Here is a 17,232-nt window from a genome sequence, read left to right on the forward strand (position 1 = left end):
AATGGCTCCGGGAGATGCAAGCAGTAACGAAATGTATAATCTCTGCTTATTGTGAGGTGGTCACACATTGGTTTGCTTGGCCATAACCAAAAGCCACTGTCAGTAGTGTCATCTTAAAACTCAGAGAGCAGCAAAATAGAGCAACAAGTATCAGGGCCAAAGTAACAGATATAGCCGTGAGATCTGAACATCTTTAAGAGCACTCGGCCAGATTACGACACGATCGGTTCCCGAAAACCGCAACCTAAGTGGAAAACCAATCTTCTCATAGGAACCATGTTATAAATGGGAGATTAGTTCCTGAATTAAGGTTGGGTCCAGAATAGTGTACTCCATTGTAGATGATCAAGGCAGCTACGTTAACATATTTATATTGAGAAACTGCGATCCCACTAAAAGGCTAGCCAATTTTTACTATGCCAAAGTGAAATGGACATGCCGATCCTCCCTGGTTGACTCCGCCTGGCAGGGGGCTGAGTGGCCCGGGCTGGGTTGCTTGTTTGCCAGGCAGAGTCAAGGGAGGCTAAGGGTTGACGTCTTCATCTTACCTCAGATGGAAAACTCCAGGTGGTACGTGGAGCTAGTGCCATTAAGGAGGCCGGTGTTGTAAAGTCGAAATGAGGCAACAGGCTGTCTATTCGGAAACCACTGCTGAGCACCGTTCAGAATTGGAAACATACGTCCAGGACTACCTGTGCAGTCAATGAGGTGCCACTGTTTATACCAGGGATGTATTCCTTTTGTTTGTTGAATACCTTCACTGAGTAAAAGTAAACCACTGCCCATTTACTTTGTCAATTGACAGGGTCCAATGACTTTTTTCCCCTCCACGTCTGGCCATCGTTAACAAGTTGAACATTGAAATCACCCATTACAATCAATGCATCAGACATACTCAAGACTTTTTTTTTTTTACCTCCTAACCAAAGCGTTATCGAAAAGTTACCTGAGATCACGATGAAGCCTATAAAGTCACCCACCCACCTTCAGTTTAGAGGATTTGTGATTAGTCCAAGGACAACGGCACAGCATGCATTCCAAACAACGGCATTACTAGAAGTGAGGATATGAATAAGCGAGGATAAGCGCTTAGTACACAGCTCTGCACACAGTAAGCGCTCAATAAATACAACTGATTGATTGAAGAGAAAAATTATTCAATTCTTTTGCATGAGCACCACCTCCAGCGAATCCTCATAAGGATTTAAAGACCGTCTGCGACGACAACTTGTACTTTCCAAGAGCTTAGTACAGTGCTCTGCACACAGTAAGCGCTCAGTAAATATGATTGATTGATTGACAACAAGTCACAACATGCGAGGCACAGGCATCATATGGGAACTCATAGATTCCAAGATCCGTGCATGGTTGCCTCCAAGGATGTTGACAGGTCAATACCAAGAAAAATCAGAAGTCCACCTGTGTGAAACTCTGAACGCTCCAAAGCCGAAGGCGAGGAATTTTTAGTGGGCATTTTCACAGGCGGTGAGATGTGAGTTCAAAATCAAGTGACAGGCAACAGAGTTGCATCGTCCATCAGAACAAGACTGCTGCCCTCGGCCAGCCAAGCCGTGGCACCCATCCTTTGGGATGGAGAGAGGGTGCTGCTCGTGGACTTGCACCAAAAGATGCCCCACAGTCTGGAGTGGACCTTCAAGGAAACCGAAGAGCCGCTAACTCGAATACGTTAGACGGCATAAGCCGTGGGGGCATCCGTGGCCTTAGGATGGACCATACTCCCTCACCCCGTTGATAGTCCAGATTTTGCCCCCTTTCAGATTACCATCTTTTGGGCCTGCTGCTGGTTTTGAGTGTCACGAAGACGGTCTGTGACTGGTTACGATATTGTGAGAAGTAATCTCCCCCTGCGGGCATAAGAGTACAGATTTGATGGAAACTAGATGGAAAAATAACCTCCTGCTTGTCCCCAACGTATGTGTAGTTGCTGTAATTTCCACTTCAACCTCCAATGAGAAATAAAACAAATCATTTTGTAGCACCCTTGACTATATATACCCATATACCACCCCCCAACCCCCTAGATTCACGGTCCCATAGCTTGAAGAGGATGGGGCCGATGGTAAGATTGCACGGGCGTGAGCCCGTCGTCGACAGAATCTCTTGCGGACCGTGTCCAGGAGAACCTAGTAGGTCATCTTCTTTAGCCCACTGTCACCCGGTGGGGAGCATCGCTCCGAAATCAAGGGTGCCATTGGATGGCTCCTGCCGTCTCATCCTCGGCAAGAGATCGGCCTGTCGCTGCCTAGGCTCCGGGGAAAGAAGTTGGGAAAAGGCGTGAAGCCTTCGAACCGCAGGACACGCACTTGTGCGCGGTAGTGGTGATGGCCGGCGCCAAGCCAACCACACGCATCTCACCTGGCCTCTCTACGCCCAGCGGCACGCGCGGCGAGACGGCTGGCGGGAATCTCAGCAGCACACACCACTGTGTACAAAACAGGGGGGCTGAGGATACGAGAGAGCCGGCTCCAGCGTAGCCACGTCACACCTCGTATCCTGGCGATACGGACCGTGGGCTGAAGTCGTTAGCCTCACGCAGCTTAGGTAGGGCCCGAGCACGGCAGCTCAAAGTGTGCCCTTAGCGGATCAATCCGGGATTCCTATGAGGCGCCTCACTGCACCTGTAAATCACACGTACCTGGCCATCTATACACACACGCTACATATACACCGTACATGTAGTAAGAAGCTCTCTGAGACAGGCAGGCTGGGTGCCCTTTCTGGCTGGCCCATCCTTCTAGAGCGGATGATCCACCTAGGACAATGTGGGAACAGGGGAACCACTCACTGACCCACCTGGTTTTACTCCATCGTGCCCAGCCCCCATAGCACCACCCATGGATTTAGGCTTGGTCGGCCCACGCCAGCCCCCAGAGAACTCCCCCTTCCTGCCCCAATGGGTCTCAATTTACCACAGAGCACAATGCAGGACTGATTTGTTTTTGTTAAAAGTTTTAATGTAATTCCCAAATACATTTGATATGACAATCTTACATAATCCTTTCAAAACACATGGGCATTATCTGTTTTACTTGTCACTAGGCTACTAAGGCTGAAAGCAGAAAGTGTAACAAGGTTCAGCTCTGGCCTAACTACATCTCACCAGGTGGGGCTTAAAATTAATTTCTGGCCCAATTAAATTTTATAGCCTGGAATATCTTGGGTAAAAACGAAATAGGCTCCCACTCACGCTACATAATATATGCAAGACTTCTGGATTAAAAAATAAAAATAAAAATCATATGTCGGCAGGCTGCTGACAAATTTGAATTCATTTGATCAATGGCGGTTGTGCATATACTAAAATTTCCTGAAGATGAACATGCTTATTAAGCATTCTCTCCTGGCTCAATGTGCCTCTGTCTAATCCATGTCAAACAAAGGCAGAAACAACCCCAGTCAAACCCCAGAAAACTAATAGGAAATTCATTTTCATACTCGCTAAAAGACTCTCATCGCTGTTTTCTCCAACTCCAAAGCTGTCAACTCACCACCTGAAGTGAGTTTCAATGGATTTTACAATATCTGCGTTTAAAAGTTTAAATTTCATGCCAAGAAAAAGAGGGCAGCAAAGAGACAAGCCCAGAGGACTGTGATAAAGCCAGATCGCGGCCAAGGAAACCAGATGATAGGCGTGCCAGAGAGCCCACTCTGGGGGTGGCGGGTGGGGGGGGTGGGCGTATAAAAATGAAGTTCATGGAGAGGAACGAGCGTGTGAGAGACGGAGGCTGTTTGGGAAGCAGACGGCAGAGAAATCACACAGATCTGATGGTGCGGCTTAATCTTCAGCCCCTCTCTCTACCCTTAAGAAAGGGAGTTCTCGGCAGTGCTTGCTCCACGACTAACGTTGTGGAAGCAGATCGTTCAGATGTCCAGGAACGGCAGAACGATGAACAGCAGTCACAATATCAAGAGAACTGTGGGGTCTTGGGGTGCACGTTCGCATTTGCAAAGGTAGGACTACAGAGGAACTTGTGGCGTTTCTTAGTCACGGTGCTTCATAAGAACTTGAATCAGACACATTCGATGATTCTGCTGTGCTAAAAGAGTTAAAACCATGATTACCAGCACTTAAAACAGGTGGCTCCGCAGCCACCTGAAGCAATACGGAGCTCTTTCTCGTGGAAACAGGCTCTTTGAGCTCTCTCTCAGAGGCTGACTGAATTCTGCCTTTGTAGTGAGCAGTGTTAAAGCAACGAGGCTTCCAGAGTCCAAGTTTTAAAAATGAAGCAAAAATTCCAAGCCGGGTCAGTGCAGCTAACCCTCAAAATTGCTTGGAAAAGCGTTTTGCTCTGTACATTGGCAAAGTAAGAGTCAACATTTTTCAGCACCCACCAGTGCGCGCTGATAGCATCACGTTCTTCATGCTTCAGAACTTTCAATGGGAGGGAGAGGAGGACGTGGACTAGTCGAGGGTATTATTATTATTATTATTAAGTCTGAGCTCCTAAAAAAAAAGACCCAATAGATGCTGGTCCAAATGGCTTGTCCTGTTCACCACAGAACCCTGCGATCTCCAGGGGTCAAGCATCTGGTTTCAATGTGTAACCTTTACGTAATTATATGCTTTATCATAGCCAGAAGAACAAAGGTTTACTAAGAAAACTGTCTGTAACACCTATTATATATAGTGGCTTAGCTCTCCCTTAAATATTAACAGACCAGTACAAAACATAGAGTTTCAATTTCTCAACACACAAGAGCATCTTATTCTTCAAAACTTTGAAAAAAAAAAAAAACCCCAAAACAAAAAACCAAAAACAAAACTTTTTTAAAAAAAGGGCTGGGGGGTCGGGGGTAGGAGAGAGAAGGACCGGCACAATATACCCATAATCAGACTGCGAATGGGAGAAGGAATCAGTAGAATATCCAACTATCCAATGTACTTTTTAAAGTTTCCTATTAACTCAAGAGCAATTCCTTGAATTGAGTCAGTATTTTTTTTTCCTCACCAACAGACCCACCACACAAGATCCCTCCATGTGAGAAGGTGGGCGATGCTAACTGCTCAATTTGCTGTCCAATGAAAATGAAACCCTGAAGACTAAATGGGAGAGCATAGACCTCAAACTTCCCAGCAGGAATTAAAAAATGGAAGTCAGAAAGAAAATGTATAATGGGAATCATGCTGGAAAAGCTACGTCCTAGAGGCCTGAGACCCATGATCTACTGAAGGAAAAAAGCCATAGAGGTCCCAATGAAAAGTTGTGACAAGTAGTAATGTGCCGTTTCAATTAAAAAGAAGACAGGGAAAAATGTTAGTTTTCAGCTCATCAATATGATGAGCTTTCATGTCCTAAACCACATTCAGGCAGTTTACCAAGTCTGCTTTTTGTGGAATCCACCGATCCAAACAAAAAACCAAACATACAGAAAAGGGATACATGATTCCAAAGTCCGGGTGCCTTCAACACTGCCTGGGATGTCAACAGAGGCGCCCGCAAGATGAGGAGGCCGCAGCCTTTGCAAGCAACGGGCTCACGGTTGCTATGTGCTTCCTGTAGGCTCACCGTCGCCTTCATCACTAGGATCTGAAAGCAGAGCAGGAAGCTTTTTAGTCACCCAGTTCCCGCCCCCCGACAAAAAACAAACCCCCAAAAACCATTAATGGCGGGAGTCCTGTTTCCACAGAAAGGAAGGGGGAGGAGAGAAAGAACAGGAGGAGCCTACTCGCGGGCGAAATTCCACCTTTGGGTGAGGTATAGGGCCTCCTCCCCAAGTCTTCCCTCACCGCCTATAAACCCAGGCTCAGTTTAAGGCTCCAGTATGCACGTCCTGGAACCACAGAGTGGACCCCTGAGCGGCAGAGACTCACTCAAACAGCTCGCTTATAACCTAAAGTGGACTCCTTCATCTAACTAAATCACAGCCCATGTTCCTCTTGGAAAGGGTGTCATCGTTTTCTCTTAGGCCTTTCGATTTTCAGAACCGTCCTTGGATAGGAGGCCTTTCTTAGATTTTTGTTTCCCAAGTTTATCCAGTTACCCCCATGTGACTCTAGCCTAAAAAACTCCCTTTATAACCTCTTTGGTGTCCACCGTCCCTCCACTGATTTCGCCCAGTCAGGCAGGCAATTGTATTTACCGAGCGCTGTGTGCAGAGCACTGTCCTAAGCACTTGGGAGAGTACAACAGAACAATAAAACTGATACATTCCCTGCCCATAACGAGCTTACAGTCTTCAGGAGGAGACAGACATTAATATAAATAAAAGATACATAGGTAAATGCTGTGGGGCTGGGAGGGAGTACGAATAAAGGGAGCAAGCCAGGGTGACACGGAAGGGAGTGGGAGAAGAGGAAAGGAGGGCTTAATTCGTGAAGGCCTCTTGGAGGAGATGGGCCTTCGATAAGACTTTGACAGGAGGGTGGCAAAACCAAGGCCCTGCTGAGAGCTCACCTCCTCCAGGAGGCCTTCCCAGACTGAGTCCCTTCCTTCCTCTCCCCCTCGTCCCTCTCTCCATCCCCCCCGCTTTACCTCCTTCCCTTCCCCACAGCACCTGGATATATGTATATATGTCTGTACATATTTATTACTCTATTTATTTATTTATTTTATTTGTACATATCTATTCTATTTATTTTATTTTGTTAGTATGTTTGGTTTTGTTCTCTGTCTCCCCCTTTTAGACTGTGAGCCCACTGTTGGGTAGGGACTGTCTCTATATGTTGCCAATTTGTACTTCCCAAGCGCTTAGTACAGTGCTCTGCACATAGTAAGCGCTCAATAAATACGATTGATGATGAAGGGGCAGGCCATTAATCCAGCTGCCCCTCAGTTCAGCAGGTTGAGAAGCAGCGTGGCTTCATGGAAAGAGCACAGGCTTGGGAGTCAGAGGTCATAGGTTCTAATCCCGGCTCCACCACTTGTCAGCTGTGTGACTTTGGGCAAACCACTTAACGTCTCTGTGCCTCAGTTACTTCATCTGTAAAACGGGGATTAAGACTGTGAGCCCCAAGTGGGACAACCTGATTACCTTATATCTACTCCGGCGCTTAGAACAGTGCTTGGCACATAGTAAGTGCTTAACAAATACCATTATTAATTACCATTATTATTATTATTATTATTTCCCGCTACACTTTAAACCCGTGGTGGGCCGGGAACGTGCCCACCAACTCTTGTACTGCATTCTCCCAAGCGCATAGTACATGCTCCTCACACAGTAAGCCCTCAATAAATGCCATCCATTGATTGATTTCCAAGAGCAGCCCCACGGCCAGTGTGGCATTTCCCCCTACCTCCTCCAGTGGATCCCGAAGGAGCCAGAACATCGTCGTCGTCACTGTCTTCTTCGTTTGACTGGGTGACCTCGGGGCCCGGGGCAAGTATCTTGGTTTCTTGCTCCTGTTCCGCTCGACTCCGCAAAGCCAGGATCCGATGGTGCAGGGCCGCGTACAGCTGCCCCGTATCTTTGGAGCTTGCCTACCGATAGCAAAGGGGTCAAAGAGATTAAGGTTAGGGTCAGAGTTATTCCCAAGGGAACACGGTCTACTGAACACTTTATTAAAGCTCAGTCAATTTACCAGCCTGTCTTTACTACTCCCCACTGGCCGACAGGCTGATTGAGAAGCTGAAATTTTTGCTTTTTGGGTTGCGATTTCCAAGTCTTGTGGTTCCCTAATCCCATTTCTAAGGAAGGAAATGGAGGCAGAGGAGAAGTTCAAAGTAACAAAGTACTTCTCCAGAATCAACGGTAAGGCTGACAGATTGCTGAAGCCATAGCCCTAGGGTCCTCTTTAGTTACCAGTCCCGTGGGCCTATTCAAAACTAAAAGGGGACAAATTATGACATTTAGTCATGAAAAACTTTTAAGGAAAAACCACAATCTAGAAATGAATGTGAAACACAAAGTTCCAACCCTTCGTGAGTGTTGCATACAATGGCACCGAAGGCGGCAATATCAATGATAGGATGGCAGGCACGACAAAACGCCAAAACATGGGGTGTAAAGCGCTCAAAATCATTTAGACAGGTGCTTGGTCAGACCGCCTGCAGAGTCGACTCAGTGCCCTGCTGCCTAATAGGCCACGGTAATAAAGAACCTTCACTTTAGCCAGGTTTTTGTGAAAACAGCATATGAGATTTATCTGGGGTCTACACATTCCACACACGTGTGCAGAGAAGCAGTGTGGCTAAGTGGGAAAAGCCCGGGCTCTGGAGTCAGAGGTCATGGGTTCAAATCCCGGCTCCGCCAATTGTCAGCTGTGTGACCTTGGGCAAGTCACTTCTCTATGCCTCAGTTACCTCATCTGTAAAATGGGGATTAGGACTGTGAGCCCCATGGGGGACAACTTGATCACCTTGTAGCCTCTCCAGCGGTTAGAACAGTGCTTTGCACATGGTAAGCGCTTAATAAATGCCATTATTATTATTATTATGTAGTTCTTCAAATTCCAAGATGATACCACTGCCAGTGAAATTAATGTGACAAACGGCTAAAGCAAGAGGCAGTCTTGGCTGCATTGGGCACACACAAAAGCTGACCCTTCTTTCACGTTTGTTGCATGCAGCACCTGCTGCTATTTTTGCTCTTGCCTCCTTGTTTCCTGGTCCTTTCGGAGCTTCCACTCCTTTCCTTTCATTCATTCACTCATTCAATAGTATTCATTGAGCGCTTACTGTGTACAGAGCACTTATACTAAGCACTTGGGAGAGTACAACAGGCCCTCAACGAGCTTACAGTCCAGAGTGAGGGAGATAGACATCAGTACAAGTAAATTAGATATGTACATACATAAGTGCTGTGGGGTTGGGAGGCAGGGAAGAGCAAAGGGAGCAAGTCAGGGTGACACAGAAGAGAGTGGGAGATGAGGAAAAGTGGGAAGGCCTACTTGGAGGAGATGTGCCTTCAATAAGGCACTGAAGGAGGGGAGAGTCGGATTTGAGGAGGGAGGACGTTCCAGGCCAGAGGCAGGACGTGGGTTAGGGGTCGGCAGCGAGATAGGTGAGACTGAGGCACAGTGAGAAGGTTAGCATTAGAGGAGCGAAGTGTGTGGGCTGGGGTGTAGAAGGAGAGAAGCGAGGTGCGGGGGGGGGGCACCCAATGTGGTGGAATGCTTTAAAGCTAATGGCGAGGAGTTTTTGTTTGATGCGGAGGTGGATGGGCAACCACTGGAGTTTTCTGAGGAGCAGGGTGACATGTCCTGGCAGCGTGGCTTAATGGAAAGAGCCCGGGCTTGGGAGTCAGAGGTCATAGGTTCTAATCCCAGCTCCGCCACTTGTCAGCTTTATGCCTTTGGGCAAGCCACTTAACTTCTCCGTGCTTCCGTTACCTCATCTGTAAAATGGGGATTAACACCGTGAGCCCCACGTGGGACAACCTGATTACCTTGTATCTACCCCACTGCTTACAACAGTGCTTGGCACATAGTAAGCTCTTAACAAATACCATCATTGTTATTTTTGTAGGAAAATGATCCGGGTAGCAGAGTGAAGTATGGGCTGGAGTGGGGAGAGACAAGAGGCTGGGAGGTCAGCAAGGAGGCTGATGCAGTAATCCAGGCGGGATAGGATGGGTGATTGTAATAACGCGGTAGCAGTTTGGATGGAGAGGAAAGGGTGGATTTTAGCGATGTTGTGATGGTGGAATTGACAAGATTTAGTGATGGACTGAATATTTGGGTTGACTGACAGAGGAGTCAAGGAAATGCCAAAGTTATGGGCTTGTGAGACAGGAAGGATGGTGGTGCCATCTACAGTGATGGGAAAGTCAGGGGGAGGACAGGGTTTGGATAGGGAAGATGAGGAGATCTGTTTTGGATATGTTAAGTATGAGGTGGCAGGAGGACATCCAAGTAGAGATGTCTTGAAGGCAGGAGATGCGAGACTGGAAAGAGGGAGAGAGATCAGGGCTTGGAGATGTAGATTTGGATAGCGTCCACATAGAGGTGGTAGTTGAAGCCAGGGGAACAAATGAGTTCTCCAAGGGAGTTGGTGTAGATGGAGAATAGAAGAGGACCCAGAACTGAACCTTCAGGGACCCCCACAGTTAGGGGGTGGGAGGCCAAAGAGGAGCCCACGAAGGAGACTGAGAATGAACGGCCAGAGAGATAAGACAAGAACCAGGAGAGGGACAGAGTCAGCGAAGCCAAGACTGGATAACGTTTCCAAGAGAAGGGGGTGGTCCACAGTGATTGCAGGGGGTCATGTCTGTCTATCTGCAGTAACTGAGGCAGATAACAATGCGGCCTTATGGAAAGCACCCGGGCCTGCGAGTCAGAAGGACCTGGGTTTTAAACTCGTCTGCACCACTTGTCTGCTGTGTGACGTTAGGCAACTTACTTCTGTATGCCTCAGTTCCCTCACCTGTAAAATGGAGATCGAAACCTCCCCCTTCTGACTTAAAAGTGTGAGCCCCATGTGGGACAGGGACTGCGCTTAGCAAACACCATTAAACAAAAAACTGACTCCCAGCTTCCAGCTGGATGTATCCTTGTTCGAGGCTTGGTTTAACTGCATCCTTACAATCACTTCTGCTGGCCTCCTTGCTTTCAGTTTCCCAACTTCAGTTCATCATACATCTCACATGATCCACCTAATGCAGTTGTGATGAGGTGAGCAGAACGTCAGGGCTGGGAGACTGATTCTGCTCTATCATCAATGGTATTTATTGAGCACTTACTGTACATAGAGCTGGGGAGAGTACAACAGAGTAGCTCTACGACTTCACTGCCTGTGATCCCATCCTGCTATTTGACAGTGAGTATAGCCCTTGAGCAGCAGGGACAGAAGTATTCAAGGAGCCTGATGTAGCATCTATGGGGAGCCCAGGTCTCAAAGCCGAAGGGAAGATTGGTCAGCACTGTAAACCTTTAGTTTGGTCTGGAATCGGATACTAAGCTGCTACCACTCTCTGACACTCTCTCAAAGGATGTGTCGGCCTTCTTGATTTGGTTTTCTACTTGTCTCTCACTGCACTGTTGGTCAGTGTGCTGCTTAGGTAACAGAATTCTGTGCCGGTTGAGCTCTATATTGCCAATACAGACCTTAAGTTGTATGCTTGGCTTTCCCTGGTGCTGGCTGATACAGAGAACCAGGAGAGAACTGTTGTATTGTGTTCTCTCAAGCGCTTAGTACAGTGCTCCGTGCACAGCAGGTGCTCAATAAATACAACTGATTGAAAGCAGTCAAGAATTTGAGGAGGATTAGGATAGCTGCCTTTGTTCTCTGAGAACTTAACAGATGCCTGTCTACTTATTTTGTTTCGTTGTCTGTCTCCCCCTCCTAGACTGCGAGCCCATTGTTGGGTAGGGATTGTCTCTGTTGCCGAATCGTACTTTAGTACAGTGCTCTGCACACAGTAATTCCTCAATAAATACAACCGACTGCCTGACAATGAATGAATGAACTGTCTTTGGGGTTGGAAGTCACTTTCTGATGCACTGATAGTAGAGTCAGTGTGAGCCTAGAGCATGTGAAACAATGGTAGGTCTAGCATTCTGCATCACGCACGGCTGCCATGAACTGTGCATCTCTATGATGCTGCAGCTGCTACATTAGCTTACTAGTATCTGAGAAGCAGCGTTGCTCAGTGGAAAAGAGCCCAGGCTTTGGAGTCAGAGGTCATGGGTTCAAATCCCGGCTCTGCCAAATGTCGGCTGTGTGACTTCGGGCAAGTCACTTCACTTCTCTGTGCCTCAGTTCCCTCATCTGTAAAATGGGGATGAAGACTGTGAGCCCCCCGTGGGACAACCTGATCACCTTGTAACCTCCCCAGCGCTTAGAACACTGCTTTGCACATAGTAAGCGCTTAATAAATGCCATTATTATTATTATTGTTAAAATGGGGATTAAGACTGTGAGCCCCCCGTGGGACAACCTGATCACCTTGTAACCTCCACAGCGCTTAGAACAGTGCTTTGCACATAGTAAGCGCTTATCAAATACCATCATTATTATCATTATTATTATCTGACATCTCCTGATAGGATCTTTCAGAACCATGGCATGTGAACAGGAGGCACTGAAAGATCCAGGGGAGCAAAGGGCTGGCCAGTGAGATATTCCTCATGCTCGGGAAGGAAAAAAAAATTTTTTTCAGTCGAAAACTTAACTGTAGGAAATCTTTGTTGTAAAGGGATTTGATAGGCAGAGGTTTCACAGTATTTTACAAATGGGCTCTAGGCTCAGGAGGAAAAGACCTAGGGCTTTGAAACGAGGATTTCCCAGTGAGGGCCTTTTGAGGAGTTTGCCTCCCACATTTTTCTCAAGACCAGAGAAAATGGCCAACAGGGCAGAGGTAACTGTCTAAAGGTAACGGACACGGAAAGGATGTTTCTAGAGGAGTTGACTAAAAATATTGATAAGTCTAGAGTTCAGGGTCTCTTAGGTGGGTGTGACGAATTGCACAAGAGATCGGGTGCGTTAATCCGCCATCGGTAACGGCTGCTCAAGTGTTCTGCCGACCGTTGCAAACAGTTCTACCCGTTAGAATGGGGAGGGGAGGGGATGCCATCTGAGGGGGCACGGACCTGCTTTCAGGCCCCTTCTAACCTTTCAACATATGGAGCTCAGGGCCTGGTCTGGAACTGGGGGATGGCTGCCAGGAAATGGGCCCAGACTCCCCTCCAATGGCCTCTATCTACCTGGCAGTTGGGAAAAAGGACAGAGTCAAGAGTAGGGAACATGTTTGAGATGAACAAGGAAGGCAGAAGCTTTAAGCGCTCTTCCAGGAAAACTAGGGAGGGAGGGAGGGCTTGCTGAAGAAGGCTCACGGTGGGCAGTGAAAGAGCACTTGAGGGTTAGGTCCTGGGCCTTTCCATCTGAGCAACTATTCCAAGTCCTCAGAGGTATCCAAGGGAGCTATTATGAAAATCACTTGATGCGGCCCACTGAAGAAATGCATTTCAAGCCTTAGCTGAAATTACCTTGAGAAATCCAGCCACTTAGATCTCTTGGCTAGTTCCTCAGTGAAAGAACAAACAGTAAGAATTTGAAGTAAGATGTTGATACAAGGTGTGTGCCCCTTGCATTTATGCCCATGAGATGAACATTTTACAGGCATGCACGCACACACTTACACACACCTATTCTGTCATTCTTTTTATTCCAAAATGACATGAACGACAGTGAAACCTACTTCTGGGACCTGGTGCAGCCAGGGAGGCCAACAAGGGACCCACATGTTATACTCCCCCCCACCCTTTATTTCATATTTGCCTCCCCCATGACAATGGAAGGGCCAAGGACAGGAACATTTTCTTAGATTTCTCTTGTAAATACAACCCACTACCTAGTATAGGACACTGCACAAAGTAAGGGCTCAATAGACCACTTCTGCTTCTTGCCAATGTACCTCATTTGAATGGCATCGTTCCACATAAAACATTCGTTTTTAAGACATGAAAACACACCTAGGCCCAAGAAAAGCAAAAGCAAAAGAATTTCTTGTGAGCAGCTGGGGTCTTCAAAGATGATGACCAGAAACGGAACACTTACCGATATCAGGAAAACCTTGACCCCCTGATCTTCGGTATCCATGGCTGTGATTCGGATGCTCTTTTCACTGGCTTTGTCGATCTGCATTTGGGCCCACAGTTTGGTGTTGAGGATTAACCTAAGACTTCCTTGGGTTCGCATTACTAAAAGGAACACAGTGGGTATTTAATAAAGCAATCCCATGTACTTTCAGAGCACACAAACTGTTGGGTAAACAACCAAACAAGAAAGCTCATCACCTGAAGACACTACTCCCAATGGTGGTTCAAAAAAAATAAATTCCTCAACTTCCCTCCTAAACCTAATCAAACAATCCTCCTCCTACTTTTTCTACCAAGAGCACCTTCATCCCTGTCCCAATTTACAACCTTGGTGTCATTTTTGACTTTTCACCTTCTTTCACCCACTTATTCACGCTGTCCCTAAATCCTGCTGGTTTTTCTTCTGCAGAATTTCCTGGATCTACCCTTACGGCCACCAACTCGATCCACGCCATTATCATCTCCCGGTCGGATTCCCGCATCGGCCTCCTGACGGCCTTCCCGCCTCTAGCCTTTCCCCTCTTCATTCTGCTTCCTGGATCAGCTCCTTAAAATGCATCACTTTCCTCCTCAAGGCCCTCCAATGTCTACTCGTTTCTTTCCACATCAAAAAGGATGTCCCACGTGGGACAGGGACTGTGTCCAACCCGATTGCTTCTATCAACCCCAGCACTTAGAACTGCCTGGCACGTAGTATGTGCTTAACAAATACAATGATGATAATGATAATAATAATAATAATAATAATAATTATTATTATTATAACAATTATGGGAAATAGCATTGCGTAGTGGATAGAGCCCTGGCCTGGGAGCCAGAAGGACCTGGGTTTCACTACATTTTTCTATGTAGCCTTGGGCAAGTCACTGAATTTCTCTGGGCCTCAGTTCCCTCATCTGTAAAATGGGGATTAAGCCCCATGTGGGACAGGGACTGTGTCCAACTTGATTAGCTTGTATTTACTCCAGTGCTTGACACAAAGTAAAGCGCTTAAATACCACCTTTGCTCAAAAAGCAGCACAGCAAAGTGGACAGAGCATGGGCCTGGGATTCAGAAGGTCACAGGTTCTAATCCCAGCTCTGCCACCTGTCTGCTTGTCTGCTGTGTGACCTCGGGCAAGTCACTTCACTTCTTTGTGCCTCAGTTCCCTCATCTGTAAAATGGGGATTGAGACTGTGAGCCCCACATGGGACAGGGCCCATGTCCGACCTGATCTGCTTGCATCCACCCCAGTGCTTAGTGCAGTGCCTGGCACGTACTAAGCGCTTAAATACCACAATTATTATTATTATCCTACAACCCACATCTCTATAACCGGACCACAACTGATATGGAGGGCAAGACTGCTAGGTTCTCAGAAACACACTCAGGCACATTTTCTCTATTAGGCACTTTTACTTAGTCACGAGAGTATGGGTGGCATTTTATCCTCTAGCTCAAATCACCAAGCTTACTTGTCTCTAAACCACAGAAGAATCTGGTCACCAAAGTTTTCATTTTGATTTCAGCCCTTAAGCCAACTTTCCCTCCCTCTTGCTCAACAAATGCTTAGGCTATTAGGGAGTTCTACCTGCCCATGCCCTGGTTCAAAGCAAAGCTTTCTTTTCAGGCCCACACTTCAAAAGAGCCAAACAACATTCGCTACAAGTTCAAGACTGTTTTCTACCCAATACCAGGAGTCTCTTCGGGGCCCGGGGAAGCAGTCCCTGTTACCTTAACGTTCATCTTACCTAATCGAGATTGTAATGTCCCATCGTCTGTTGATGCCATGTCATTGAGTCTTAAAAGACCTCTCCCTCTTTCCACCCACGACTGTGAGTTCTTGTCGAAGACAAACAATTTGCACTGAATCTGTAACAAGAAAAAGTCATTTACCGATGAACCACTACCACCTAGCCCTGTGGTAGTGCCGTCACAAAATATCCCAGCAGATCCGCATCATCACACCTTCTTGTCAGCCAATTTCTGTACCTAGGGTGAGTCCTTGCTAAGTATTGAACCCTGCCTCAGAGGAAGAAGAGGGGAAGGGGATGGAAACTGCTCCGCTGACATGTTTCAACCCTGTGGTGAAGAGGAGAGGACGAGAACAGAAAGGGTCAGGATTACTTCTTTCAAGCCTGCATCATCTAAGGGAGGCTGAGAAGCCCTCTGACACGCTGCTGCTCTTTTCAATATGAGTACCCTGGGTTCCATCCACCTCGGGCACGCCACCTGTACGATTTGGTGACTTACCCCAGCGTATGTTTGATCCAAGTGCTGCAGGTAAATTAATCTCCACTCTCCTCTCCCCACACCCCAAACTTGGCCCCCTCGCTGTTTTCATATCGTAGAGTATGGCAGCTTTGCCGCTCCTCCCCACCCCGGCCCAAAGAGGTGGGGCGGGGGGCACTACTAGGCCTCCACCCCTGCCCTATCTCTGACTCTGTTCACCACAGCTTTGGGTGGAGGGGTGAGGGGAGACAGGGCTGCCAGCTAGGAAAGGGAAGGGATGGGGAGGGAAGGGAGGAGACAGCAATATTGGCAGCTACTGTGCCAAGATTGAAACTACATTTAAAAGAAAAGACAAAAATACTGTGTTCTATACAGTACATTACAAAGGGAGTCACAGGGTAATTTTTACTTACCTGTAATGCTCGGTCATTACATTGGGATTGGTTCTCGAAAGTAGCCTCACTTAGAACATATATGTCTATACGCAGACACACCAAGATACAACCATATTTTCGAAGAACATTACCCAGTTGTACTTTGGGGTGTGCCTGGATGGTTTAGACAATGGTAACGATACCATCTATTTGAATGTGGCGAGATCATGCAAGGGCAAGGTAACAGAGCTAGTTTTGTGGCATTTGGCAGCCGGCGAAAATGCTCCTCAGTCTTGCTGGTTCCGGCTGATGGCCAGGGGGCCTCAGCAGCATGAAAAATAATGTCCATGGAGAATCACAGTTTCATCTTACAGTAAAACTAGAGGCTTAGGGTGCCACAAGTGATCGAGGCAAGCAGGAGCTTCAAATACCCACAAGTCCTTGTGGGCAGGGAGCATGTCTACCAACTCTGTTCTATTGTACTCTCCTCCAAGCGCTTAGTCCAGTGGTCTGCACACAGTAAGCGCTCAATAAATACCACTGATTGACTGAAATAGCTTTGGAACAAGTAGGAAACACTCAAAGGGCTTGCTGGGCATTGCCAAGTGCAAGAGTTGCAGAGCCATGAAGCCACAAACCCACCCACACCCACTTTTAGAGCAGCTCTTAACCCACATAATTTGAGGTCTAGATGTTATGAAGAAAGCAGTTCCTTGGTTTCTTTACAGTGCTTTTATTTTTCCTAAAGCACTTTACATCAGTGATCTCATTCTATCCCAACAGCCTCTCAGTACCTTACTCTCCTCATCTTTAAAATGCAGATAATACCTGCCTCATTATATTTCACAGGGAAGGCAAGTGTTACCTATCTGCATTTTAAAGATGAGGTGACTAAAGCACAGAGAGGTTGAGTTACCTAAGGTCACACAGGAGGGTAGCAACAGGAGCAGGAACCCAGGCCCCGTACTATTTCCACTATCCCACACTGCCTCCTTAGACTAATTCCAGCTCATCTGCATACTCCTCCCAGCCTCCCATCACAGCTACTTCATTTGATTCCAGTCAACGTCTTTAATATTTCTGCCTGGCAGATGATTACGGCTCAAATGTATCGTGGTCCTGTCATTGCTCCGAGCAGCTTTCAGATC

At 47.1% G+C, this 17,232-nt stretch overlaps 1 protein-coding gene across 10 annotated transcripts in view; it reads right to left on the bottom strand.

Annotated features, from left to right (window-relative positions):
- Window positions 1–2,953: 2,953 nt before the first annotated feature.
- RANBP3 (RAN binding protein 3) overlaps window positions 2,954–17,232 on the bottom strand; it is a 100,081-nt gene continuing 85,802 nt past the window's right edge. For all 10 annotated transcript variants that reach the window (XM_038771752.1, XM_038771751.1, XM_038771748.1 and 7 more), the window contains 4 exons: window positions 15,230–15,350; window positions 13,458–13,600; window positions 7,259–7,442; window positions 2,954–5,549 (listed from right to left, as the gene is read on the bottom strand). In XM_038771752.1, the coding sequence (XP_038627680.1) occupies window positions 5,506–5,549; window positions 7,259–7,442; window positions 13,458–13,600; window positions 15,230–15,350 (492 nt within the window). In that variant the 3' untranslated portion in view covers window positions 2,954–5,505. The remainder of the gene's footprint in view (window positions 5,550–7,258; window positions 7,443–13,457; window positions 13,601–15,229; window positions 15,351–17,232) is intronic.

Source organism: Tachyglossus aculeatus, chromosome X1 (assembly GCF_015852505.1).
Source record: "Tachyglossus aculeatus isolate mTacAcu1 chromosome X1, mTacAcu1.pri, whole genome shotgun sequence".
NCBI classification, from domain to species: domain Eukaryota; kingdom Metazoa; phylum Chordata; class Mammalia; order Monotremata; family Tachyglossidae; genus Tachyglossus; species Tachyglossus aculeatus.